The sequence below is a fragment of the Glycine max genome, chromosome 1 (genome assembly GCF_000004515.6).
Source record: "Glycine max cultivar Williams 82 chromosome 1, Glycine_max_v4.0, whole genome shotgun sequence".
In the NCBI taxonomy this organism is placed as follows: domain Eukaryota; kingdom Viridiplantae; phylum Streptophyta; class Magnoliopsida; order Fabales; family Fabaceae; genus Glycine; species Glycine max.
Window position 1 is genome coordinate 1,199,819 of NC_016088.4, and position 27,774 is coordinate 1,227,592.

Below are 27,774 nucleotides of genomic sequence, written 5' to 3' on the forward strand. Positions count from 1 at the left end.
AATTTTTGTTTCCTGAATAGGTTAGAGATTTGAATTTGATAGTTATATTATATTTTAATTTTAAATATTTTTAATAATAAAATATGATAATATTATTAAATTAAAATTTAAAAAATAAGAGAATTAATAAATTTTTAGTCTAAACCTTGGCACATCAAATGTTAGTACACACCCATTAGAATAACTATTAGAGTTTTTCCTTTTTTAAATACAGTATTTGTTTTTAAGACTCTCCTAAAATACTTAAAATTGATATTTCCATTTCACAAAATCTTACCTTCCACTTTTGAAAAGTTGTATAATTAAGAAAATAATATTAATATCCGGTTATAAAAGAAAAGAAAATTGTTTTTCAGTATTTGTGGTAGCCGTGTTCTTCTCTCCATCCCAAAATTTCGGCGTTGTTGGTGTGGCATCTTCTCCAAGAATCCCAAACTCCTCCTGACACAAGAATTTTGACACCTCACTGAGTTTCTCAATTTCAATTGAGCAGGTAACAATTCCCGAAACTCTCAAATCAATTTTCATCTCCAGCTTATACGGCTTTTGCATGCTCAATTTCCTGCAACAATTTCGGAACTCAATAATTCCCCGTATATAGGAATTTACTGTCTTTTTTCTGTTTTTATGCTCGAAATTTCTCAAGAAAGAGCTTTGAAACTGAGCAGATTTTTCTTCCTTTCCCTCAAGAATCGCATGTATTTTATATTTATATTTATTCAATCATTGTTATCGGAAGCAAACTGTTTTAACGACCCGCTAACTTTCTGAAACCCTTGGCCTTCGCTTCTTCTCCGCTATATATAGCCTTAATCGCAGGAGCGCGACAATTCTGAATAAATATGCTGGTTTCGGGTGCTATTAGCGACGTTTTGGTGGTGCTTCCACCTTCGGCATCTCTCAGACTTCCGGAATTTCGCCATTTGCATGCTTTCACAGTTTCTGACGCCAAGGGTTTTCTGTCTGGGGGATTTCTTAAAGTAAGCTTTCTATCATTTCGTTTTTACTTCTCGTTATTAACATCTTTCGATTATTGATACTGTGTTGGACAATTGCGATTAATTTAATTCGGAAAATTGGCAGCGAAATTTGTTTTTATCTCAAAGTGAACAGTATTGTTGATTGTGGATAGCGAAAAAATGGCAGAAAGCGAATAATCCACCATATCATATAACGGATAGTGTCGCATAGCTATTGAAATATATGATATATCAATTGTATGTTGATATCAAAGATATATAGGAATGCCATGGACGAACTCAAAATGAAAAAGAAGAGATAGCTTGCGAAGAAAATTATTGGAATAGGAAGAATATCTTATTATAGAAAAATGGATCAGAATTGTTAATACAAAGTATCTTTCATTACTTATATATACTCTATAACTACCATAACAGAAAACTAACTGCCTCTAACTAATTATAACAGACTTAGTTAGTTAGGTAACTAACAACTAACAGACTTAGTTAGTTAGGTAACTAACAACTAACTCGAGTTACTAGGATGGTTAATAGTTGATAAGAAACTAGCTGTATGAAAATAAATATAAATGCAAAAAACTTGGCGTAATATTAGCTCAAAAGTTCAATTGACCGGAGACTTGCTAGAGATGACAAGAAGATGCAGGATGCATGCTGCAACCATACACGTGTAGCGGATGGAGACGTAATTGTGGACCTGAGGAATTCTGCAATGCAATAGCACTGTAGCTATTTTGATGCATGTTCTTTATACTTCATAGGAATAGATAGGATCAGAGTGAAAAATTACACATTTGAAAATTGATTCAGTGCTATAGCAGCTCTCTGTTGTGATAGTTGTGGATTTGAATATGCTTCACACTTTTTTCCCTCCCTTGGTTACTTATTACTTTTTTTTTTGGAATGGTTCTTACTCTACTCTATGTAGTTCATGTTTGCAAGTTGTGAAGGCATTAGCTCAAGCTTCATCATTAACATGTTAATTACATTGACCCAGCTACAAGTTCTTTTTTTCCTTTTGGCTTCTAGCTTGATTGGTCTTTAACTCAAGAAGAAAAAAATTGCTTTAATATGCACCTTGTAGATCCTTTTTTCCAGTATATAACTTTACACTTGTTATCAATAAGCAGGCCATTTTGATTCCTGCATACAATTTGTATTTTATTCTTTAGTCTTGACTCATCTTTTTATTCTAATTTTTTTCTTCACTAACTTGGATACTTCTGTTCTTTTAGAAGTTCTCATAGATACATTAATTAACTTATCGTCTACCATTGAATTATCACTCAACTCACCTCTAAAATGTTATACTTTTTGCAGAGCTGTCCTTCATCTTACAATCCCAAGCACTACAATGAACTCTACAATTTCCGAGCTAGAGGCTTAGTTGCAAGAGCATCTGCTGATCCAAGGGATAATTTGGTGCCATTTGCTCCCCTCCAATTTGAGTCACCAGTTGGTCAGCTTTTGGAACAAATCTCAAATACCCATCCGCATCTACTACCAGCAGCCATTGATCAACAACTAGAGAATCTTCAGACTGCTAGAGATGCTCAGAATGAATCTTCTGATTCATCTCTTGATTCCCTTTACAAGTAAGTCGAACAAGTTTTTTTTTCTTTTTCTTCTTTACTTTGATTTAACTAGAAGTACCCATGTGGTAAGGAAAAATTGAGAAAATTGAAATACTTTTTAGGACTACTACAGCAAATTTAGGTTCATAGAGATGTAATTAACTGCAAATACAATCTCTTGGAAGATTTGGTTAAGTACTTCAATTTTTCAATTGCTCTAACTGGATATTGCACTATCCTCTATGTAGCACCTTTCCTGCATCAAATGTGTTTACGAGAATTAATGTATGAGAATTTTCCTGCATAGTTTTAACTTCCCTCTAATGTTTTTCTTTTTCTGTCTTGAATTTCTTCAATTTCTTACTAAAAATGCAGAAATTATTAATAAGTTAAAGACTTAGTGAAATAAAATATAAGGCTGTGTTTTTAGATAAGCTACACTGAAAGTCTATTTATTATGACTGGGAAAAACCCTTAAAATATCAATGGCACTAATGAGTAACATACAAGAATATTGAAACAAAACTTGGATATATTTTTAGTGAGTTCATATTTTCCATTTGATATGATGCATGAGCCATCAAGAGATTACAATATCCTCTGGATACATTTAGTTTCTTCTAGAATGAAAATCTAGTAGAAATTTGTGTCAAAGTTTAACATAAACAAATGCATGACTTACTTGTAAATTAATTGGAGATTTTATGTTCTTCATTCTTATGGTCCCAATGTCAAACTCTGGAAGATTAAAACAATTTACATCAAGAATATAATTGCATCAATTGGTTGCTTATTTAGTTACTGATTGTATTTTTCCTAAGTGATTAATTTTGTTAAATCTGAATTTGGTTAGGAGGATAGCGGAAGTCAAAGAGAAAGAAAAGCGAACAACATTGGAAGAGATATTGTACTGCTCAATTGTACATAAATTTTTAGAGAACAATATTTCAATGATCCCAAAAATATCAGCAACATCAGATCCCACTGGTCGAGTGGATTTATGGCCAAATCAAGAGCTGAAACTAGAAGGGGTTCATTCTCCAGAGGCATTTGAGATGATTCAGAGTCACTTATCTCTGGTACTGGGAGATCGCCTTGTGGGCCCTCTCCAGACAGTTGTTCAAATTAGTAAAATTAAACTGGGAAAGTTGTATGCTGCTTCTATAATGTATGGATACTTCCTCAAACGAATTGATGAACGGTTTCAACTTGAAAGGTCAATGGGAACCCTCCCCAAGGATTTTGGAAAAGCTAAAAGTTTTGATGAACCATCACCAGGCATCAAGCTTTGGGATCCTGATTCCTTAATCATAGTACACGATTATGACAATGACAGTGATCACATGGATACTGATGAAGGCAGATCTTTCAGACTAAGAGCTTATGTGATGCAGTTGGACGCAGAGACACTTCAGAGACTTGCTACTGTACGATCGAAGGAAGCTATATCATTGATTGAAAAGCAAACTCAGGCCCTGTTTGGAAGGCCAGATATTCGTGTCTCCGAGGATGGTTCAATTGAAACATCCAATGATGAATTGCTTTCACTCACTTTCTCGGGCTTGACTATGCTAGTTTTGGAGGCACTTGCTTTTGGATCATTCCTATGGGACAAAGAAAATTATGTTGAATCCAAGTACCCTTTTCTTGATATAGACTAGATGATTGTACACCGAGACTATTTCCTTTTACTGCACCTTTCAGAATGTAAATGTAATGCATGGAACTTGGTAACGTAGTAATCTGTTAGGCGGCGTTTTAGTCGTCGAAGAATTGCTTGCTATCCTAATCTGGAGTATTTTCAAACTATTATAGAACCTTAGACAAATCATGTGCGTGGAGGTATATAGGAAAATAAAAATGTACATATTTAGCATGTTCATAATAATCCATGCAAGCCTTGACTTTGTAAATGATATAGAATCTGCACCAAATGAAAATTTCATTTCTGGTTTTTAATTGTTGAACCTTGGCTTGTAAGCTTGTCAAGCCAATGACCAACAAAATCTAGTACTAGAGGAGTCATGCCTTAGAGATCACCGAAGTAGGTTTTGTCTCTTCAAATATATTTTTTTCATACGTCCATATGTATTGTGAGAGAATCAAATCATATCAGTATGCTTAAGAAATTCAATCATCTATCAAATATTTTCTTATAATTATTTATTTCATGTTTATTAATATTCAAAATAGAAAAATATAAAAGAATTAACCTTCCTAAAACTATTAAAGATATGAATCTAATTTTATAACACATAATCATAAAAGTTGTTTTAGGTGTTCATTGCTTTTATTTGCACTTAATTATTGTATGTTTTTTGTTTGATCACCCATTTGTATGTAAAGTTAGGATTTTTAGCATTGAAAAATATATTAATCCTTAGAACTAAATAGAGTAAGGCTAGATAACTGCATTGTTAGACATAGAGTGTAGGGTTTTAGTTTTTGATGTGTTGTGATTGTAATGTTGTTCGGTTAGGCTAAGTTTGACTAGACATTCGAGAATGAGGTTTAATTAGAATTAGTTCATTCACGAGAGGAATCGGTATTTGGTATTTTAGTTCTCAGTATAGAACACAAAAATAATCTTAAATAGAGAAAAATCTTTTAATTACATCAAGCGTTCAGCAGAAGGACTTGACGTTTTAATCATCTGTTTTCTCTCCCATTTTGATAAGCGTAACTTGTAGTTAGTTAGATTTACAGTATATACATCCTTTGCTCATCTTTATTTGCATGTCTTTATATCAATGTCTACTTGCTGAATAAAATTCATTGAATGAAACAAGTTCCCTGACTCGGTTTCTTGCCATTTTATTATTATTTGAACGACTCAGTACACTTTTCGATAAAGTTCGGGATTATGCAGGGCTCGAACACAACATGATACAAATACCATAACTAATTTGATCTAAGACCACATAATACAACTCATAAACCTTAATTTCATCCTAAACCCAAACCACAAATGCAATGGATTACTATTACCACCATTACATCACATTCCCCTACTACATAATAAAAACACCAACAAGCAAACAATGACCCAAGCAAACAACTTTGAAAACTTTTTTCTCTGACCTTGAATTCAACAACCTTCTTCATCAATGCTACAATGATCCTTTTCTCACGACGATTGATAACTGGATCATGTCATTCAAAAAAATTGACACCCTTTTCTACCTATAACAAAACCAACACTAAAGACTATTGTTTACCTTATATAGTTCACAACCATAAAAATGCCCCCATGAATTATCCTGAGGCCATGATGTCACCAATGAGACCTTTACATTACACAAACACATCACGTGAGTTTGGGACTCAGAGTTGTATGACGATGCACTCCTTTCCATAGAAATGATGTCGACAAGGAGGTGGCAAACATGATGAGGAGGTTGCTCGATTTGGGCTCGTGTTGTAATTAGGGAACTAAGGATTTTAGTGTAATGTGAAGGTTAGGGATTTAGGGGTAATGAGAATGTTTTTGGGTCCAAGGAAGAAGTTTAAAACTCTAATAGTCAAATTGAACAAAAAAAAACTCTAATAATGAATTAAAAAATAAAATAATTGATTTAGTGAGTTGAGAAAAATAAAAGAAATATTTTTTAAGGTTTAATTATTCATTTAAATCAATTAAATGAATAATTAAACCTTGAAAAAATATTTCTGTCATCAAAACTTATCTCCCTTAATTATTCAATTAAATCAATTAAATGAATAATTCTAAACCAAAAGTGATAAGTTCTTATTTCTATTATTAAAAAATCTTTTGATTCTTATAGTCAATAACTAAATTTTTTAGTCCCTCAAATTTATATTTTAATAATTTTCAATAGAGTTAAAAAAATATTAAAGACAAAAATCTTTTAGAAATTACAATATAGATGACAGGGATCAAGAAATTTACTTATTAAATTTCATTTCAGAAACTAAAAAATACACTTGAGAACTAAAACACCCACTTCTTAACTATAAACTAAAAGAAGATAAGTTCAGAAATCATAAAGACCGAGTAATTAAAACTTTTTTCAATGAAGTTGGGGCCCAAGAGGCAATAAAACCCAGCAGCAGCGTATAAGTTCCGGAGCGGCTCCGTCCGTATCTTCCCGACCTCCTTTGTTTTCGACAAACCCTCCCTCCCTCTCAAACTGTCACCCCTTTCCGTACGTCCATTCAAACATTTCCTCTTTCTTATATTCTTCTTTTTCTCTCTTCACTTTCAAACACAAACCCTAATTCACTTTCTACCAATTCATTCGCAAACACCTTTTCCAATTTCCAACACACACCAACCATGGGCTACGAAGACAATCCGTGCGTTTGTTTCCCTCTTTCTCTGCGACTAATTTCTCGTTAGGGTATTGCTTTCATCGATTCACTATATTTTTTGTTTCAGGTATCGTGACGAGGACGGAGAGCCCTTGATGGACTACGACGACATTCAATCCGATCGCGAGCCATCTCCCGAGCCTCGCCGCCAGGACGACGATTTCGATGAGGACGTCGACGAGTGGCGCGGCCGTGATCGGTCGCAGACGCCGGTCTATGACACCGATCCGTCGCGGTCGAAGCCGCGGAAGAGGCTGATCAAGAAGAGCGACGCCGGGAAGCAGGCGGTGGAGCCGGAGCTTGAGGATGAGGACGTGGAGGGGTATGTTCCGGAGGCGATGTTCGACGAGGCGGACACTGGAAGGAAGAGGAAGAAGGGGAAGGAGGGTGGGAGTGGGAAGAAGGAGAAGAGGATGAAGGGGGAGAAGAGTTTTGGGAGCAGCGGTGGGAAGAGTGGGTCCAAATTTGGGAGTGGAAAGAAAGGGTTTGGTGGGAAGGCAGGGAAGGATCATGATGGTGAAGTTAAGGAGATGTGGGATACAATTGCTGGGGGAGATTCTGAGGTATAATTGTTGTTGCCTTTGCGGTTTTCCTTGATTGGTTGGGCGAGCATTTGCAAAATCGATTTATTTTGAATGAAATTGGTTATGCAAAATTGATTCTGATGCAATTTGATCAATTTTGAATGGAATTGATTTTGCAAAATTGATTCTGATTAGAATTGATTTTGAAGTGAAACAATTTATGTCTTGGTGATTAAGTAAAATTCAGGATAATTTTTTATCCACAGCAAAAGTTTAAGGTAATTAAATTCAAAATCAAGTCTGGAACCAGAATCAATTTTTCAACGTGGGATTGAACATGTGAACAACATTTACATAAAATTAGGTTAGGATGACTCAACGTGAAAGCAAACACATGGATGAGTTTGCGAGTGAGAAGTTCCTTAACTTTATTATTATTATTATTATTATTATTTCTATATTCACACTTTGTATTTGAGGGATTGGGGATAATAAGCGTGTGAAACTGTGAATATAGGGTTTATTTTCCATTTTGTAAGTTTTAGTGTAATTTCCCCTCCCTGATTGCTCATAATTAGTTATGATTTATTGATGCATATTGATTGCTCTCTCTTTGATGATGGTGATTCTCTGGATTGCACTTTTGGTTGTTATTGTATCTGATAGCGTATTTTTTGTTTCCATTAATAGGATGATCAAGAGGGTGTCAGGAATGTGGATGATGACAACTTCATAGATGACACTGGAGTGGAACCTGCTTATTATGGTAGTGATGAACCACGTTCTCCTGTTGATGCTCCCCAGGTTGGTGATTTATTCCCTTAATTTTTTTTATTAAATTATCCTGAAATCAGAATCGTTGTGTTTTATAACTTTGGGATTAAAAGTAGGTATTGCAACCAGTAGTAGCATGTTAGTAAACTAGAAATATGTGTTTTGAGGTTAAGAATGGAGCTATTCTGTCTTGTTTTACTTTAGTCTAAGACAATTTTCTGAGAAATTCATTATTGGATTTCTTGCACTTTTTATTCAAAGTTTTGCTGATACTTTTTTGTCTTTTACATGGAATTCCTAGGCGGAGGAGGGTGAAGAGGATGAAGAAATTAAGGATCTTTTCAAGATAGGTAAGAAAAAGAAGAAGAATGAGAGAAGTCCAGCAGAAATAGCGTATTTAGTTGAGACTGTCATGGCTGAGCTTGAGGTTACAGCTGAGGAGGATGCTGAACTTAATAGACAGGGAAAGCCTGCCATTAATAAACTCAAGAAGTTGAATCTTCTGACTGAAGTCCTCTCAAAGTATGCATATAATTTCCTTCCACGTTAAGTGTGCAGACTGTTGTTTCAGTAATCGTTATGTTACTTTTTCCTTATTTTAATAACTTTCCACTAACTATTTTGCAGGAAACAGCTTCAACTAGAGTTTTTAGATCATGGAGTGCTAACTTTATTGAAGAATTGGCTTGAGCCACTTCCTGATGGAAGCTTGCCAAATATAAATATACGCTCGGAAGTTTTGAAGATATTGAATGATGTAATGAGTTGACACCACTATGACATTTTATGTGCAATTATTTTTTACCAAGATTATGTAGAACCTCATTTTTTTTCTCTCGTTATGCAGTTTCCTATAGATCTAGAGCAGTATGATAGAAGAGAACAGCTGAAAAAGAGTGGTCTGGGAAAGGTTCAGTTTCCATTTATCATGTGACTAACTTGCCATCTTAATAGCACCTAAAATGATACCCTCCACACACCCACAAAAGGGGTGCCTATATGTAACCCATTATTGAAAATTATTGTCATTGTCTTGACAGGTCATTATGTTTTTATCAAAGTCTGATGAAGAAATCAGTGCAAATAGGAAACTAGCCAAGGAGCTGGTTGATAAGTGGGTAAGTAATGGATGATAGAATTCTTGCTCCATCATAATCTTTTGTTTTTCTTTAAAGCTGTTTTTGTCTTGATTCAAATAAAGTTATGTAGTGTTTAAATGCCCGAGAGAAAAACTATGGTGATCTTCTCTGTTTAGTTTAGGTGTGATGTCCTGTTTTAATGTTAGTAGAAATTACAGATTCTGGAAGACATTATTTTATGGACATATTTTCTTCTATCATTTGTTGGTCTATTTTTACCTAGAAGTAGTTTTCTTCTTTACTAAGTTTTTTTTGTTCATGTCAACTTCCCCTTGTAATTGCAGAGCCGGCCTATATTTAATAAGAGTACCCGGTTTGAAGACATGAGAAATGTGGAGGATGATAGGGTTCCTTATCGGAGGCCATCAGTTAAAAAGTACTCTTATACTTTTCTGTCTTGAATTGCTTGGCTTCTGTTCCAACATGTTGAATTTATACAGTTTTGTGGACATCTTACAGGCCGGCAAATAAATCTGCAGGAATGGAATCTAGGGACAGTGATCTTGATTTGGAACTTTCACAGTAAGGCCTGAATGGAATTTATGAACTTGTTGTGGAGCACTGTGGGTCGAGTAATCACTAAAATATTTTGTATGTCAAATTTTTTTCACTGGTGCAGGCCTAGGTCTGGACAGTCCTCTTCTAGGCAGCATGCATCAAGGCCGGAAGCAACACCTTTGGATTTTGTGGTCCGTCCCCAGTCTAAAATTGATCCAGAAGAAATTAGAGCACGAGCAAAACAAGCTGCACAAGATCAGCAGCGTATGAAGGTTGGTGTTTTATTTTTAAAGTTCTGACATCTATGATTGTTTTAATCCTGTTTTGTGGCTCTTAAAGCACAATATCTTGTGCAAATGGCTTTAAATTGAATGGTTTTTTTGAGTTTTATCTTTGCTCCATCTTTACAACTTTCAACCAACATAGCAGATCCCCTTAAACTTTTGTTTGTTTGGGACTATAGTGAAGTTTCTAGTATATGGGACCAAGAATAATGTGGCTTTTTAGTGCAAATATATGTATAAACAAAACACTAGAATTATAGTCATTTCATGTCAAGCTTTGATGAAATTTGCAATATCATTCTGCGGTGTCTTCCTCTAATTCTTTGATATTTAGTATGGACAGAGCACATGCAAGTATGGCATAATTAATATACCGAGTTAAATGTAGGGCCATTGCTATGGTGACCTATTGCGCGTCTTTAATAACCATAGTTTAATCAGTGCTTAACCAGAGTTTAATCAGTGCTCAGAAGTAATAAATTTGTAAATAATAGAAGTAATAATAGAGTAAGATAAGAGGATGTGTAACGGGATAATGAACTGATAAGGAATTTTAATGATTTTTTTTTTTTTATATAAATTATGTACCTTGTTATCTTTGTTAGTATAGATGTGACCAATTTGACCTTTGTGAACTGTCCACTGCAGATGAATAAGAAATTGCAGCAATTGAGGGCACCAAAAAAGAAGCAGCTTCAGGCTACAAAACTGAGCGTGGAAGGTCGTGGTATGATCAAATATTTATAAATGTGTCCACGTTGATACTGGACGGGTTTGTTTGTCCTGCTGCAAGCTCTCATATAATGTGCTGCCTGCATTAATGTGGATTCTTCTGAAGGTGGAGATCCAGTGAGCTCGATAAATGGAAATTTGAAGGAGAGGGATGTCATGAAAATACATCCGTATACTGCATTTGTGTATTCATTTAGTGCAGCAGGAAACCCAAAATACATTTGACGGTTATGCATTCGTCTATTATTTCGTTTTCTGTTGAATAATCATCATGCTTGTCATCAATTTAATGAATATGTGGATTTTCACTAATTTAACTCTTAATAGCAAAAAGTTACAAAAACCGGATCCTATATGATTAAACCAATAATCAATAGATAAATAAACATATCATTGAAATTACAATATATATATATATATATATATATATATATATATATATATATATATATATATATATATATATATATATATATATATATATATATATATATATATAACCGATATAAATGTTAAGCTTAAACCAAAAATAAAAAACACTTTAATTACTTATCGAATTATCAAAATTTTCTTTAAATATTCTTTGAAGAAAATAATCATTATTTTAAATATAAAATGATCCAATTCAAACTTAATGATCAGCCGTCATCACTTTCAATATGTAGTTCGTGGCATCCCGGCATTCGTTAGTTGGATTCATATCCTTCACGATGGAACCCTGTCTCGCCAATTTGAATGGTCTTCCTGTTTTGCCAATCTAAGTGGCCAAATGCTTGCTATGTAAAATGGCGACATGCACGTCCCGGTGAAAATTACGTATCAAAACAAACCCGTAGAAAATATATATATATATAAACTAAGAATATCTGGTATTAGTTTGTGTACAGTATGTTAATATTTAATATTTATTGTATAAAAATATTATAATGTGGTAGAAATTATATATAAATATATTTATTGTGTCGTTAATATTTATTATATATATATTTAATTTAATTTTATAAATATAGTTAATTTTTTATAAAAAAGCTGCGTTTTTTGAAAATGGCACTGTACCTATTTCGCTGAAGGGACTGACGAAATGTCATCCCTGTGAAAGGGAAAGGGAGTTGGCCACGTGGACGTGTCCCTGCTTTCCGTCAAAGGGCATGCAAATGCCTGAGCACCAGGTGAATATTTTGCTTATGATCATGGTGGAATATGTAAAACAATACACTCCAAAATAATAAGTTTGAAAACAAATCCATATTGAAAAATACTTTGTAAAAGTAATTCAATCTGGTCAATTTACCTATAGGATGCATGCATATAGGAAGTATCAATTAGTTTTAAAATTTTTTTATTGGTATTAGAATCTCAACTCTCAATTTTTCGTTCAAAAAGTTTCAATCCAAAATCTTATTTTAGAGATTTAAATCCAGTTTTGTTTGAACTAATATGTTGAAGGGATATCAAAGACTCATAATAGCAGCCATGTCACTTGCGAGTATTCCAGTTATTGTACTAGTACCGTCACAGCTTCGCCTCTTCCTTGAGATTTTCAATTCTACAATGAATGCAACATATATCAAGTGAAGGGAACCTAGAGTAAGTGCTAATTGACTAGTCTAGGCCATTGGAGTAGTTGTTGGCAATATGTATTTGGACCAGGGACTGAGGCAAATGGATTCTGCAGGAAGAAATAATTAAGATATCGTAATAATAGTAGAGTTATCTAGCTAAGAAAATGGTGAGATCATACACAGGTGCTTCAAATTTGATATATTTGCTTATCTTCAAAAGGTGTTAAATGAAAACATATAACATGCACTTAGCGATATTAAAAAACGTACTATATATTAATTTTAAACTTATATTTTTCTTTAAATATATAGGCACTATTAGTTCCACAAACCTACGTACTGGGACAAAACTTTTATTGTTATCGTTGAAATGTTCACAAAGTAGACGCTCGTGGTAAGTCCTTTTGCGCAAAAACTAGATAACCTATATACAATATTGTGCAAAATTGTAATGGTTAAAATGAAAATATCACTTAACAATCCAATTTTCTTTAAATAGGAAATGCTATTTTTACAATCCTAGTCATGGGATAAAACTTTTGTTGTTGATGATATATATTTTCACAGTCTACACACGTGGTAAGCCCTTTAATTCGCGCAAAAACAGGACAATTAATGCAACTACATATATGCAATATGTGCAAAAATGTAAAGGTTCCAGAATCCAGTATGTGTGTGTGCATGGTAAGCAGTTTTCTATTTTTTTTTTTAATTAGACATTATCATTTTCACAAAATCAAGCTATTGTGGGATAAAATTTTGTTGTGATTGTTGATCTTTACTTTGTGAGAGAGAGAATAAAGTCCAAGGAAACATCCAAGGTTTTTTGAATAGTACGTATAACAGAAGAAAAATTAGCAGATGAATTTAGGAGAGCATATGAAAGGTTTAGTGTTAGCAATAGCAGAAATAACAACCCAAGCAACTGCGAGAATAGCGACATCAATCAGAAAGAGAGGCCCAAAAGGAATATATCAACACCCAACTACATGAAGGATTACAGCACCAAGTGCTAGGATAGGCTATAACAGAATTTCACTACTAGAAGAGAAGCATTTTACGACGCACATTCTAAGACGGTTATTTGCGACCGTCTTAGAATGTGACGCGGTGGCAAACTTGTAATTAAGTAACAAAAAATTGTTTTCTACGACGTACATACTAAGACGGTCGTTAATAACCGTCTTAGAATGTGCTTGGTTGGCATTTTCGTTATTCTTGACAAAATAACAACGACGGGTTTGAATGAAAACCGCCTTCGTTGCATTTAATCTTTTTGCACACCAGCCCAATAGGTTTATGCATTATTGAACGTTTGTCTTGCGCATGCTCTCTACTCACCTTTGTAGTCCCGGCCGTCAAAATACCCATTCCCATCGCCTTTCTCTCTCCTTCTTCCTCTGCCCCCCAAAAAAATGAAGCGCTTCATGCTCCCAAGAAACCCTCTCAGCGACGCAGCAGAGCTTCCTTCTTCGCCAAGCCCAACCCCAACTACCAGCTTTGCCAAACTCCGTCCCTCTTCTCACAAACACAAACCCTCCAAAGAGAACGACCTTCCCTCCGATCCCAATCTCGTTACTCCCTCCCCTGCCAAATTGAAGAGCCCCTTGCCCCCAAGACCCCCTTCTTCCAACCCTCTCAAGCGCAAGCTCACCATCGTTGATGCCCTAACCGACAATTCTCTTCGATTTCGGCATCAAGGTAATGCTCTCATCGCCACTTAGGGTTTTCAACTCTTCATTTCTCCAAATGTTGTTGATCTGTGTCCCGATTTTGACTCCTTTTTTTCTTTGTAGGTTATTGTCAGGATGAGGCCATTGTCTTCGGACAAGGACGAAGGAGATCCCACAGTTCAGAAGGTTTTCAATGATTCCTTGTCCATTAATGGATACAATTTCACCTTCGACTCCGTTGCTGACATGGCGGCTACTCAGGCATGCTTTCTATTTTTGTTTTTGCACTTCTAATCAATACTGAATACTGTTGTTCTTTTATTTTATCTAGATTGAAACATTTGATTCACTTTCTGTTTCTGATTCCGTTTTTCAGCTGGATATTTTCGAACACGTTAGGGTGCCTCTAGTGGAGCATTGTTTGGTTGGGTTCAATAGTTCAGTTTTTGCTTATGGACAGTTTTTTTTTTCCTTCCCTTTGAGTTGACTTTTTGCTTTTAGTTTTGTCCTGTTGTTGCTCTAATGTTGTTGAATTTCATGATGTCTATGCAATTAAACTTACTAGATTGTGGGAAGACTTATACAATGTGGGGTCCTGCCAATTGTTTATCGCATGAAAATGATCAACAAGGACTTGCCCCCCGTGTTTTTCAGCAACTCTTTGCACGCATAAGTGAAGTAAGCATTCCATTTTCATTCCTTGTTTGAAGATTGCTTGCACTGTTTCGGGATGTTTACTGTTGTATTTCCTGCACAGGAGCAAACTAAGCATTCTGAAAACCAACTCAGCTATCAGTGCCACTGCTCTTTTCTTGAGGTTGATTGTCTCTTAATTGTTTCTTTTTGTGTTCCTGACCTACTTAACAATTTTAGTTTAGTCCTTTTGGCACAAAGTTTGTTTTTGCAGATATACAATGAGCCAATCATGGATTTGTTGGATCCAAATCAGAAAAACCTACAGGTAAATTCTGAAACAGCAGTGATGTTCTTTATTTTTCTTGTGTGATATGCTTATTATTAGCTTATGTGATATGCAACTCCGTTAATAAGGCTTGCTTGTAAATAGATGTGTTGAAAGTGTTGGTTTCTTTGTGCAAGTATGTACTTCATTGATAACAAATATGATTTCCCATGGTATGATTGAAACTTGATTATTCATCAACTAGACAGGGATAGCTATTTTGTAACTAACTTGAGATTATCTTATTGCTTGCTACCTTAAAGGAATGGAGCAAGGAACTTATCCTCCTTGGGCACATGGTCCCGGTTATGTGGTCTCAGTTGATATCACGAGGACGATGTCCAAGAAATTCAGACATAACCATTTGAAGGTATATAATAAAATCCATTATTTGTTGAAAACTGTTTGTATAGTTGCTATAGTGCTAAATGTGTTTTGTGCAAACACAATGTTGACATCTTTGAACGTCAAGCAAGCTTCCTTCTGTTCAATGTGGTTTAAAACGGTTTTCCAAACACACCCTCAATGATTCAATTTTAACTCTTTTTGGCACATGTTTAAACTAGAAGACGTTGCAATGGGAATCTGGATCGCAGTCATGAAGAAGGAAGGTCTAGAAGTTTGCTATGAGAATGAGATCAGAGTTTATCTCGAAGGTTGTAAGGATGGTTATGTGGTTTCCCATTACCAAGGTCCCAGGGAGATGCTCTTTTTGTGGCAGAAACTTCTGGTCGATAAACATGCAAAATGTTGTGGTGATAGTAGGAAATGATTGAGGACTGGTCAGGTTACAACTTACAGAAAATAAATAAAAAGAAAAGGCTAGGGAGCTTTGTATAATGATTAGAATAGTTAGCTTGTATAACTCAATTATCTTATTGCTCTATGTAGAGAGTGAGAGAGAAATTTGTATAGAGCCGCCAATCGTAAATAGGTTATCAGATTTTATGGCACCTAATCAATTTTGATTGAGATGTCATTGTACTAAGAAACCTCAATTTTTTTTATTTTATATTTTTTTCTCCCTACCCTTTTCTTTTATTTGAATAAGATATAGGAGTATAATGGTTGATAAACTCTTCCAAATATCTAATACAGTTGAATATCTAATTTCGTACTTAAAATACAGCTGCATAACCAATTTCGGACGTAGATAACTTTTTCTGTTTAGCTTTATAATTGTACTCTTTTAATATTTTATTGACCTTGAATTCTCTATAGAAGCTTGCTTGTAATTCACTTCATTCATTTGTTTTAATTGTCTATAGCCTAATTCACTTCAACGGTAATTTAAGTGTTGGTTAAATTCAAGACTCTATTTACCCAAAAAAATTATTAACAAGACTAACAAAATATTTTGTTTCCTTTTTTTTCCTGTAGATATATATTTTGAAATCTCTGATGATGCAAACCTTTTGGCGGATTGTGGAGCTAACAATCCCGTGGTAGGAATTTTGTATCCGTTTTCAAAGGGATTCTTTGTTATACATGCTAAGAGATTGGCCAACTATACTTACCTGTTCTGCTGTTGAGCTTTCTTTCTTTCTTTTTTTTCTCTAATGAATATTCCATATCCTTTGTTCTTTTACTTCTTTGTCTTCCCATCTGATTTTGTTTATAATGATAAAACATCACTATAGTTTTACTTTCTATTCACCTAAAAACAATGTTACCCTTGCAGATGAAAGAATTTAGTGATCTTGACTCTTGGAGGTCCCATTTTTCTATGCAACTGGATCATGTACTAAGGGACAATGCTGTTTTAAGGTGAGACCCCAATAAACCTTATTTTTAGGGAATTAATATGGGATGTCAGGTGACATCCCTCATAAAATAAACCTTATTTTATATAGATATATTAAATAGTATATGTATATGTAGTTTAGATTTTTTCTATTATCATGACACACAAAAAATTATTATTTAATTAAAATTGAATTTTTTTTCTCTTTTTCTTATCAGAATTAAAGTTTTACATACTTGCATATGAAAAAGTTAATATAGGTTATTAAAATATTATTTCAAACCTAACTCCTTTAATATTATTTTAATTTTTTTTAGTATGCACATGTAATTGTGACTGTCCTTTCAGGCGGCTGTCCTTTAATATTATTTTAATAAAAGTTACATCATAGATATAATTTAAAGTCAAGATAGGGAGAGTTTAATGTTATTTTTCTAATTATTATATTAATCTTGTAATTTGTCTCTATTTTTTTCATTTGAAATGTATCACGTGAGTTTGTGAGAATCTTTTATTCAAGTTATAATATCCGTACACTCTTATCCATAAAAATTTCCTCACAAAAAAAAAATGTAAAATCATTAAAAGTCAAGTTTAATAGTTAAATGTTCAAATTAACATTAAAGAATTGAATGATATATATGAACTCGTACGTACATGAATCTTTATTCCAAATTCTGAAAATAATGTGTTCCGAATCATATTCTAAATTCCGAATTAAAGTAGAGATCTGTTTATTAATCAGAAAAAGACGTAGACATATGTTAATACTATTATATGAAGCTATTAGCATGTGGTATTTGTTAGGATACAATTAATCATAAAAATAAAACATAATTTCTTTATTAAAAAACACTATTCTAAAAGCTCTCACTTTATAATTATAACTTAGTCTTTTGTATCAAAATAATTCAGTACAGAAAAAAATATAAAAATAATTCAGAAATTATAGTGTGGAATCACTCTAGCTAAATTCCTATCTTTTTTGTTTGGTCCTTAAATTTCTACATTTTTAATTTATAGATTTCCATTTTGGGGTGAGGTGAAGGACTGGACCAATTTCTAGCAAGTCATGTTAGTGCTTTAAATTGAAGGGCTAAAAAGAATTAGGACACAAAGTATAAATTTGTCTTGGAGATCAGACTATAGAGAGACAACTACATATGTTATATCACTACACCGCAAAAGTGTATAGCCTGGCTAAACCAACCTGAATTTAGACTTCCTCTTCCTTTGTATAGCCTAGCTATTATAATAAATGCTGTGCAATTTTAAGAAGAAAAAATATATATTTTTCTTAATTGGTCTGCGTGTCAAGGTACGAAAGATTAATTAGTAATCTCCAATGTCTACTATGGTTTCCTAATGATTATCCTACATTACAACTTCCTTACGTGTACTTTTGGTATTTATTTTATTCACAGTTAACTTTGGTTTATTTATTTTTCAATTTAGATGTATTGGCTATATATGGTGAAATCAAGTTTACAAGTGCAATTTAAACTTGATTTCAAAAAGAATCATAACTCAATATAGTAATGGTCCAAATCCAACCTTTTACTATGTTGCAAATGAAACACATAAACTCACTCTTCCAAAACAGGGAACCAGCTAAACTTGGGAACCACACGGGATCACATTATGTTCGAGAGAAAAAGGAGACAGCTAATGGCTGAGAGATTCATAGCGCTTTCAGCTATTATACCGGGCTTGAAGGTCAGTGCTGAGATGAATAGTACGTATAACAGAAGAAAAATTAGCAGATGAATTTAGGAGAGCATATGAAAGGTTTAGTGTTAGCAATAGCAGAAATAACAACCCCAGCAACTGCGAGAATAGCGACATCAATCAGAAAGAGAGGCCCAAAAGGAATATATCAAGACCCAACTACATGAAGGATTACAGCACCAAGTGCTAGGATAGGCTATAACAGAATTTGTTAGAAATGATTCTGTTATATGAAAGGTTTAGTTTGAGCAATATATTTGAACATCTCATAATTATAAACATTCCATTAACATCTCTCATTTTTTTTATATTTTTTTTCCTAATACATCATATATATCACCTATTATACCTATGTTTTTCTCTTTATTTTTTACTTATTCTCACTAGCTAGGTGTTAAATAGTATTTTGGATATTCATGTTTATTTTTCCTTTTAATTTTGCTACCGAATCTAGGTAGGTTAATAAATATGTACATTAGTATTCAAAGATTTTTTATCTACTTGGACATAGAATAGATATTTGATTTGGTGTGGAGGTGAAGTTAGATGATGTGATAAAAAAAAGTATCAAAATTGAGAATGAAGGGTTGTTAAAGTTGATGAGAGTTTTAACAAAAAAAAAATATTTTGCGTTAAGGATAGTTTCAATTTTGTTCAATTAAAAGAATTATGTGAAACTATGCGCAGACAACTAATCATGATCAACCAACAATTGTAGATGATGATAGGTGTTTTCTTGTATTTTAATGAGCCAAATCAAGCCAATTTCCATTATGTCCGTGTCCCACTCACCGAAGAATTCTTAATTCGCACGAGGACTTTGAAATCAAGCCAAAACAAACAAGTTACTAGTAAAAAAACCAAACCAAAATCAATTTAACAAGTGCTAGCAAGGTGGAATAAAAGAATAAGTTGCCAAGTTGGTGGTAGATATATATTGGAACAATTTACTTTAGCTAATATGTAAACCTTTGACTTGGTTTGTTTCATGAATTTTTATTTATATATCGTACAGTGATATGTAGATGCATGATATGAATGTTGATATAGATTTAGATATTAATGTTTGAATGATTCATGGATGTTTGGATGCTAATATATATGAATGTCAACGGATGAATGTTTGAATGATTATTAGATGAAATTATTTAGTTGATATGGTGGTATAACCTTGTAAAAATATGCTGCATCATCTTTGAATTTGAGTTGCTAAAGCTTCACTAGTAGTTCTTCACGACAGCAAAAGTGCACGGTAATAAAAAGCTTTGTTAGAGGTAATTCACTAGCATAAAATTTTTTTTTCAATATTGATTGTTTTATTATTCCATATCCGTTTTACATGCTAATGTAAAGTTAGTTGAATGAAAAGTCAATATTTTCAACAACAATTTCGCAAGTAATGTGAAAAGTTATATATATATATATATAAGATATGTATTACAAGCACACAGAAAAAATCATCCAGAAAAAATCATCCACTAAGTATAAGTTTGATTTGCAATTAAAAATATTACGACGACACATGGATAAAACAAAATGAATATAAAAATAAGGATCTTGATCTGTTGGTGAAATTAATTTTACCTACGTAATTTTGTAACGAAAAATTAAACATGCACTAAGGCTTTGAAGCTCCTACAACATGTGATGCATTATATAGCACAAAACGAATTCAACAAGTTATAGTAGACATTCATGATAAGGTTTATGGTCAAAGAACATCCCCATGTACCTATTAAGACGATAAAACGTAGCAAGATAAACAAATAAATTAAATAAACATAATTAAAATGTAATACAAAATATATAAAAAATGGATTTAATTACCTTTATTCAAAAAAATTTATCAGGCACCATTTTAGATAAATAAAATACCCTTGAAATGAGAAACTACAAAAGTAAAAGGACATCCCTCTTTAGCTAGGTTTGGATTCTCCCTGGTGGTATCTGCTTTCAAATGCCGTAGTGTTTGGAAGATTAGTTTCAGGGAGTTCTTCTTGTAACAGATTTTTATATAGGATACATCTTCTACAACATCATAGCTCTTTTGGTGTTACCCTTTCCTCCTTTTAGTTTGGAGGAATTGGTTTTTAGAAATAGCTTAGGCCTTTCTAACTATATCTCCTCTTACTTTTTTTTTATCCAGGGTTTTGGTTTGCCTTTCTAACTAATTAGTAACAATTTCCCTTTGGTTAAACAATTAAAATAATGAAGTATTATAATGATGATTCATTTGGGTAAGTTTGTCTAGAAGAATAAAAATTAAATTAGTTTTTACATAAATTTAAATTAACTTATACACACATTAATATATAGAAATTGTCTCTTTTTTTTTATAGAAAATTATATGAAAGAGTTTTTATAAATTAGATTATGCATAAGTTTATCCAAACACTCATGAGTTGCATGAAACATAAAGTACTTATTAATGAGTATTATATGTCAGATTATCAGCAGGACTTGTAATGAAGAAATAACCGCCAAAAGGATGTGAAGAGATATAATATTAATGAATAAGAATGTTTATTTCTAAATTGATAAGAACAACAATAACTTTGCTGTACTTTGAGTAGCAGACTTGGTAAAGAGCCTTAGTATTTCATTGGTTACACACTCTCCAATCTCTGTTCAGTAGTGTTCAATCTTTCAAATATTTCTTATTCTTTTGCAAATTGTTTTGTCCCGAAGTGGATATTTGTTCTGAACAAACGTGTTTCTCTTTCTTAAAATTATGATTAACAACTATTCAAAGGTCCATTGGCTATAATGTAAACATCTGCGAGCAAACTTAATTTCTCGCAATTAAAAGTATGATCACCGTAAGCACTGATGGAATGAACGCAGACAAATTTATAGAAAGTTGTATCACTGATGGAACTAATTGTGAGGTTTGGTGCCCATGAGATCGGGCCTACCAGTGCCTCCTGTTTGTGGTTGTCTTGCACTACACAGCACTTTTTTCCACAGTAGCAGCAAGAAGATTTAAAAAATGTAACTCTCATTCTTGAAGTAGAATTGACTTTTGCAAATCGATCTATACAACGGAGGACCTAAGGAAAAACAAGTGGACACAGCCGTAGTATTTGCAAGTTAATGTGATGAAGATTTTTCAAGTATTTATGGGAGGTATGATAATTATGGGAGGTAAAGTTTTTACTCCAAATATTTAACAAGACTAAAATTTAAAATCTTTGGTTAATTAGAATAATTTAAACTAATTGATTTACGTATTTAATGATTTCAGTCTATAAAAAGTGATTTTTATCTTATCTTTAAAATTATTGGATCTTTATGTGAAGAGAGACGAAAGTCATTGTTTTTGTAAAATTAATGGACCAAATCTATCAAAGTATGTTAAAGTTATGGAGTTAAAATCAAGTTTCACAAAAAAATAAAAAATAAAAATATATTTTATCCTAACAAAAAATAAGGATGTAAGTGGTCAGATTCAATCAATTTTAATCTAATTTTCAAAGTTTAATTAATTAAGTGGTTTGGATTTACCCTTATTTTTATCATAATCCAAACTAACTAAATTAATTAAAAAATATTGTTACGTTTTTAACTGTCAACAAAAAAAAAATCAACATTAGCAATTCAGTATTGTTTCATTGTTTCTTAACTCTTATAAGCCAACAGTCATTGTATTCATTGTTTCACTGGTTTACAATTCACAATTAATATTAAATAAAATCATTAAAACTATTTTTACAACTCAAATAAAAATAAATTGTTGTGACTTACGATTATATTGAAAGAATTAGACCATCATTATTTTTTTATGTTATATTTGTTATGTATTCAGGTTGGATTAAATTTGATCGGATTTAAAATTTATCATAAACCTGTTACTCAACCTAATTTTATTTGAGTGTATTAAAATAAATTCAATTCACAAAATATAATTCGACATGACTGAGCGATCATAGGTTGAGTGCAATCCACCTATACCCAAAAGAAGAAGAAAAAAAAATCAATGGAAAGCTCGTGTTCATATTCCATGTGTGCAACAATGTAGCACCATTAAAAGTATAGTATATATAGTTGAATTGTCGGATTATTAAAGGCAAATTGTAAATAATATACGCACCACATTATACGGACACAACATCTCGGAGCCTTTCATAACTCACTTGCAATAATCACATGTTTAGTCAACTTTTTTCTTTCAACGTCTTTTCTTGTATCATTCATTCATCCAATTCCCCACTTGTTTTACTTTATTTTCTATCTATCTGGCAATAGTAAATTTATATACCAATTATGTTGTATTTCTCATTCTTAATTTGCACGATGAAGTCAACCCAGACCAAGTAAAACCATGCTTCTCGATCGTGCTCCTATATAAGGTCACACTCCTTGGAACTTGAGCTACCAACGTCTACGAAATATTCTCTATATATCTTGTTTCTTTCTTCCGTTTTCCCGATCGGGCTTCCTTCTTCTTTGCAATTCATGGAGGTGAAGAATGAAAAGAAAGCCCCGAGTGTTGAACGGAGGCATATTGAGGCGCCCAAAAATTTGATGGATGTAGTGTCCATATTAATGGAAGCCATAAAGTCGCTCGGTTACAAGGAGAAATGGCACATCCTCAACTTGCCCAGAGCCATTGCTTCCGCTGTGTTGGACACGGTCCTTTCCAACTTCATCTATATATCCATTTACGTTTCCACTTCTTTGTAAAAATAATAATCTTATTAAAACATAGATTTAAGCCTAATTATCTTATAAAATAAAGATTGTTCCTCACGTTATGTGTTTTAATTTAGTTATATCACTAGTTGATATGAGATGTCTTATACTTGAGTAAGATTTACATAATATGTATCCATGATTTTAAATTGCCGTTTACAACCTAGACCGCAATTGCAGCCGCAACTTCAAAGTATTTTGACATGCATTCTGCAATCGTCACCATAGAAATTGTGGTTGTATCAACAGCATTTTTTGGCAATTATTTGTCATGTAAAAGTTTTTCTGACTCATCACACCGCAATTTAAAAACACGTGTGTAACTGCATGAAGCTTTTCCCTCTTTTTAATTAACCCGTACTGAATTTGAGAATGTAGGGTAAGAAAACAGTTGCAAGAGAATGCGGTGAAAGAAGTGATTGTGTACAGCTGAAGGCCCCCGAAGTCATAAAGGAGTTATATGAGATAAAGAAATTGTTGACACGGACCTTGCTTTTCAGCAGAAAACGGTTTCATGGGTTCTTATTTGCTGCTGGAATCGACAAGGAGGATGTCCTCCTAAGAAAGAGAACAGCTGGGGTACGTAACATTGGCTAGCTTCTTACAAAAATGAATCAATACTTATACGATTTTGATTCCCATATTAGATAGCAATTGGCTAGTAGCTCATTACTGGTTAATTAGTTGTTTTCCCATATATTGTATCTCAATAAGCTTCGTAAACGTGTTTTAATGTAATCAACTTTTCTCATTCTATCAACAATTTTATTCTTATTAATTTTGTCTCCATCTTCTTTCATTAGCCATGTGTTAATTTCTTAACATAGTATGAATGACATGGCACCTTCTCTGATCTCTCTGATCTTTATTTCATTTTAATTTCTTCCAATTCTAACTATATTTTTTTCTCTTTTTATTTTCTCTCACTCTCTCTTCGAACTTTTTTTGGTCTGACATATATATGAAAAATTTTCTTTACTTCAACCATATGTATTTGTTGTTCGTTGGAATCCACTGGAAAAAAAGGAGTTCTTTTCCAGCTTTGTTAATTCTTTTCCTTCAATTATCCCTATTTTCTCATCAATTTTCCCCTAGTATTTATAAAAATAACCCTTTTTATTTTCTCCTCTTCATCCAAACTTATAAGAATTTATATTTATTTTTCACTGTTTTGAGTTTGGATTTCATAGTCTTGTTCACTCATTACAATATATTTGTTCTACGTGTGCCTGTTTGTGAACTCTCTTAATCTGAGTTTTCTTACAAGTGTATTTGTTTTAATAAATATATTTCGACACCCATATCTTATTATACACCTAGAGAGTAATAAAAAAAGATAAAAATATAAATATATAACTAATATGATATGATAGGAAGACAGAAACATAGATAAATGTTAGTTGTTAATTAATAGGTGTTTAAAAGAAGTAGGTGTGAAAATATTATTGCTCTTTTTTAAAAAAAAACTTGAGCAAACTAATCTTGAACAAATAGTTAAACCTTAGGATATGCAAGCCAAATATGTATTTTTTTTTTCTTTCTTTCCCTTCAAAATTTAATTTATAAACAATAAAAATAAACAAAAAAATGTTGTTTTTTTACTGATAAACAACAAAAATATTTAAAAAAAAAATTGAAGTATATTTTTGTATCCAAGCCAGTTTAACTGAAAATTAATTTTATGATTTTATTATGGCAGATTGTAAGGCCAGCTTTCACGGTTATACGTGATATAGAATCAAAAAGTGTGTTGGTGTTTATTCGGGGAACTCGTAGCCTAAAAGACACGCTAACAGATGCACTCTGTAAACCCGTCTCCTTCGAGCATAGGAGGAACAACAACATTGTTTCAGGACATGCACACCATGGTATGGTTTCTGCAGCTTCTTGGATTCTACACCGCTGCACTCCTGTACTAAAAGAGGCTCTTGATCAATACCCCCACTTCAAAATCAAGGTATATATTGTTAATTCAATTAATCTATTCCTATTTTTTTATCCGTAAGAGTTGAATAGAAGTATCAAAAAATTTAAAATAATTCAATTAGATCCTTTGATTATATAATCTTCACCCGGTGTTTAATAATAGGAAAATTATTTTATTTCCTTTTTTGATCATTCCATATTAATTAAAAGTATATATTCTTTTTATTTAATTGTGTAATTCATCTCTATGTTTGATTTTTTTATTATTATTATAATTATAATAATCTTTCCAAATAGATCGTTGGGCACTCTCTTGGTGGTGGTACCGCTGCACTGCTGACATTTAAGCTAAGAGAAATACAAGAGTTCTCTTCAAGCACTTGTGTCACGTTTGGCCCAGGCATGTAGTTACACTAAATTCTTTAGTTTACATTTAAGGTTTTTAATTTGTTCAATTGAGTAACGTAATTCAATAGGTTTGTTTCATTATAATGAATCATCACATGCTCTTGATGTAGAATTGTTTCACATTTTTAATTTTTGCAGCTGCCTGTATGACATTGGAGTTAGCCGAATTTGGGAAGCCCTTTATCATTTCCATTATCAATGGTTATGACATAGTGCCTACATTGTCAGTTTCTTCTGTTCATGATTTCATTTCTGAGGTGTTCAAACTACTCGATGGTTTAATTAGCAAATACTACATCAAGTTAATTGCTTAATTATGTTATCTGTTAGAAAATTGTTTGGTTCTTTGGTCAAGTTGGCTTTCATTAGGTAACTACGTACATAATATTGATCGAATAATTTACAGGGTCGCGATCGGAGCAATGATCAAAACATCCTAACCGCAGTTAGATCTCACATACCAATCGCAAAAGCCATTGCAGGACATGCAATAACCCGCTGCACAGAGGTAGCTTTCAATCTCCTTGATTATTTATATAAATTTGTCATTTGACATTGAAAGAACTCAGTGCATGCTCTATAGGGATATATACTCTCCTATTAGGTATTCACTTGACTCTAACAAGAATTTACTCCTTCAATTGATAAACCATACATAATATAAGGGAATTGAACTATTATATTAATGATCTTCACAAATACTGCTGTTCTGGCAGAAAATAATTATATATATCTCCTTTTTGCATAGGGTCATATACAATGTACATACATCTATCAACCAGGCCACCAAAAAAAATATAATGTACATACATCTTTTATTATTTTAGGGACATGTTAACCAGCGTCTTCCATTAAGGTATTAGTTAAAGAATCAAAATATAAAAAGTAGTTTTATTAAAAGGATTGCATTAAAAATCATGATAGAGTGTACTATCATACTTTCTAAATAAAAACTTTACTTTTAATTTCTTAACCATACAAGTGTTCCTAATTACTGGTTAGCATTTTCTTTATCTTATAAAAGAGATCCTACTTTGTACCTACAGGTTGTGACGAAACATAAACACGGAACTCGCTCATTGCTTCCCTGGCACAGACGTGAGAATATTGACTCATCGTCAAGCTCAAAATCAGATAACATAGGTGAAGCTTATGGATCATCTGAGACAAATTTTGAATCTCTCTTGACTGAAGAGCACTTAATCATGGAGTCTATGTCAGATGATGACGAATATAATTATTCTAGTGAAGGATCTGACGGTGATGACTCCGATGGCGACAAAGACGATTTGTCGAATCAAGTGGGGAAGCTTAAACTGGGAAAAGAAGTAGCCACAAACAAAAACATAGCTGAAGAAGAGAGTGATTGTCCAATCACAACGTCAAGTAGACGTCGTCTTTATCCTCCTGGAAGGATCATGCATATTATTCCTATTGCACATTCGTCTGAAAATCCTAATTCAAACCACAATGGTTGTGATGAGAAACATGTTTCCCTGTATGAAACGCCTAGAGAGCTCTATGGAAAGCTCAGACTTTCAAGAGGGATGATACTTGATCATAAGTCAAACAAGTATCTGAAGGTGTTACAACAATTAATCAATCAACTAGAGAAAGAGAGCTTCAAATATCGTGGAGGATGAGCCAAGGAATAGCGGATGAAAAAATAATTGGTACTAATTTGATCATGGAGCAAGCCCTAGAATTAAAATTGGGCCTCTTGATTCTGATTGTCGGATTTGTTGTGTGTCTATTAGGATTGTAATTGTTGAATGGGTAACATAGGTTTTTAGGAGTTTTTTAGTTTATTATTTCTTATTAGTCTTTTGAATGTTTATTAATTTCTGTCTTTAAAATTTGGGGTGATGTTAATTGTGCTAAGAATAAGGGGTGTATTTGTTTCTTCGAGCTCTATCCAAATAAAGTTTTCATGTTCCTCTGCATAACATGTTCTCTTTTCTTTTATGCATGCTCTCATAAAAAACAATGAAATAGTATTAGAGCTTCTATCTTATGCGATTTGTGAGTTGAGAAAAAACATAATGAAAGCAAATACATCATTAATTTACAAATCTGCCACTTTTTTTAAGGTGAGTAGTACCAAACGCGATTTACAACTGGATGTATAATGTTCATCTTGAAGCACAGCCTCTTTACCCCTCGGATTCCCAACAACCACACCAATATTAACAATTTGTGAGGAGTATTAAAATACTGTAAATGAAAAAAAAAATATGCTAAGC

The 27,774-nt window shown here is 32.9% G+C and overlaps 4 protein-coding genes across 12 annotated transcripts; all 4 read left to right on the forward strand.

The window, feature by feature from the left end:
* Nucleotides 1–361: 361 nt before the first annotated feature.
* On the forward strand, nt 362–4,510 carry LOC100810147 (uncharacterized). The gene is made up of 4 exons (NM_001255608.3): nt 362–493; nt 808–980; nt 2,301–2,575; nt 3,408–4,510. Exons 2-4 carry the CDS (start codon nt 843–845, stop codon nt 4,213–4,215), a joined length of 1,221 nt encoding a protein of 406 aa, NP_001242537.2. The 5' UTR covers nt 362–493; nt 808–842; the 3' UTR covers nt 4,216–4,510.
* A 2,055-nt stretch (nt 4,511–6,565) lies between these two features.
* On the forward strand, nt 6,566–11,149 carry LOC100812819 (protein IWS1 homolog 1). The gene is made up of 11 exons (XM_003516869.5): nt 6,566–6,871; nt 6,954–7,449; nt 8,101–8,214; nt 8,486–8,706; nt 8,812–8,941; nt 9,032–9,094; nt 9,225–9,302; nt 9,608–9,699; nt 9,783–9,845; nt 9,943–10,093; nt 10,754–11,149. The coding sequence occupies exons 1-11, from the start codon at nt 6,852–6,854 to the stop codon at nt 10,850–10,852; spliced, it is 1,527 nt and encodes a 508-aa protein (XP_003516917.1). The 5' UTR covers nt 6,566–6,851; the 3' UTR covers nt 10,853–11,149.
* A 2,533-nt stretch (nt 11,150–13,682) lies between these two features.
* On the forward strand, nt 13,683–18,857 carry LOC100817437 (kinesin-like protein KIN-12A). 9 transcript variants are annotated; one of them, XR_005892636.1, is made up of 10 exons: nt 13,683–14,100; nt 14,196–14,333; nt 14,449–14,509; nt 14,638–14,750; nt 14,830–14,889; nt 14,980–15,033; nt 15,297–15,403; nt 15,603–16,478; nt 16,715–16,800; nt 18,381–18,797. XR_005892636.1 is itself a non-coding variant. In XM_041018372.1 (8 exons), exons 2-7 carry the CDS (start codon nt 14,208–14,210, stop codon nt 15,399–15,401), a joined length of 519 nt encoding a protein of 172 aa, XP_040874306.1. In that variant the 5' UTR covers nt 13,683–14,100; nt 14,196–14,207; the 3' UTR covers nt 15,402–15,403; nt 15,600–16,061. The 9 variants fall into 9 exon arrangements, 1 of the variants encoding a protein (XP_040874306.1); XM_041018372.1 differs by lacking the exons at nt 16,715–16,800; nt 18,381–18,797 and having other exon boundaries at nt 15,600–16,061; XR_005892639.1 differs by lacking the exons at nt 13,683–14,100; nt 14,196–14,333 and having other exon boundaries at nt 14,445–14,496; nt 14,830–15,033; nt 18,381–18,857.
* A 4,027-nt stretch (nt 18,858–22,884) lies between these two features.
* LOC100810158 (uncharacterized) lies at nt 22,885–27,474 on the forward strand. The gene is made up of 7 exons (XM_014766058.3): nt 22,885–23,137; nt 23,576–23,776; nt 24,897–25,154; nt 25,421–25,523; nt 25,670–25,788; nt 25,938–26,039; nt 26,578–27,474. The coding sequence occupies exons 1-7, from the start codon at nt 22,961–22,963 to the stop codon at nt 27,172–27,174; spliced, it is 1,557 nt and encodes a 518-aa protein (XP_014621544.1). The 5' UTR covers nt 22,885–22,960; the 3' UTR covers nt 27,175–27,474.
* The last annotated feature ends 300 nt before the right edge of the window (nt 27,475–27,774 follow it).

Bases quoted from the DNA above. Each gene is read 5' to 3' on its own strand.
- LOC100810158 (XM_014766058.3), top strand. From the start codon at position 22,961: ATGGAGGTGAAGAATGAAAAGAAAGCCCCGAGTGTTGAACGGAGGCAT. The intron at 25,789-25,937 runs GTGTTCAAACTA...AATAATTTACAG, and splicing joins TTCATGATTTCATTTCTGAG to GGTCGCGATCGGAGCAATGA. The intron at 26,040-26,577 runs GTAGCTTTCAAT...TTGTACCTACAG, and splicing joins CAATAACCCGCTGCACAGAG to GTTGTGACGAAACATAAACA.
- LOC100810147 (NM_001255608.3), top strand. From the start codon at position 843: ATGCTGGTTTCGGGTGCTATTAGCGACGTTTTGGTGGTGCTTCCACCT. The intron at 981-2,300 runs GTAAGCTTTCTA...TACTTTTTGCAG, and splicing joins TGTCTGGGGGATTTCTTAAA to AGCTGTCCTTCATCTTACAA. The intron at 2,576-3,407 runs GTAAGTCGAACA...GAATTTGGTTAG, and splicing joins TCTCTTGATTCCCTTTACAA to GAGGATAGCGGAAGTCAAAG.
- LOC100817437 (XM_041018372.1), top strand. From the start codon at position 14,208: ATGAGGCCATTGTCTTCGGACAAGGACGAAGGAGATCCCACAGTTCAG. The intron at 14,334-14,448 runs GCATGCTTTCTA...TCCGTTTTTCAG, and splicing joins CTGACATGGCGGCTACTCAG to CTGGATATTTTCGAACACGT. The intron at 15,034-15,296 runs GTAAATTCTGAA...GCTACCTTAAAG, and splicing joins CAAATCAGAAAAACCTACAG to GAATGGAGCAAGGAACTTAT.
- LOC100812819 (XM_003516869.5), top strand. From the start codon at position 6,852: ATGGGCTACGAAGACAATCC. The intron at 6,872-6,953 runs GTGCGTTTGTTT...TTTTTGTTTCAG, and splicing joins ATGGGCTACGAAGACAATCC to GTATCGTGACGAGGACGGAG. The intron at 10,094-10,753 runs GTTGGTGTTTTA...TGTCCACTGCAG, and splicing joins AAGATCAGCAGCGTATGAAG to ATGAATAAGAAATTGCAGCA.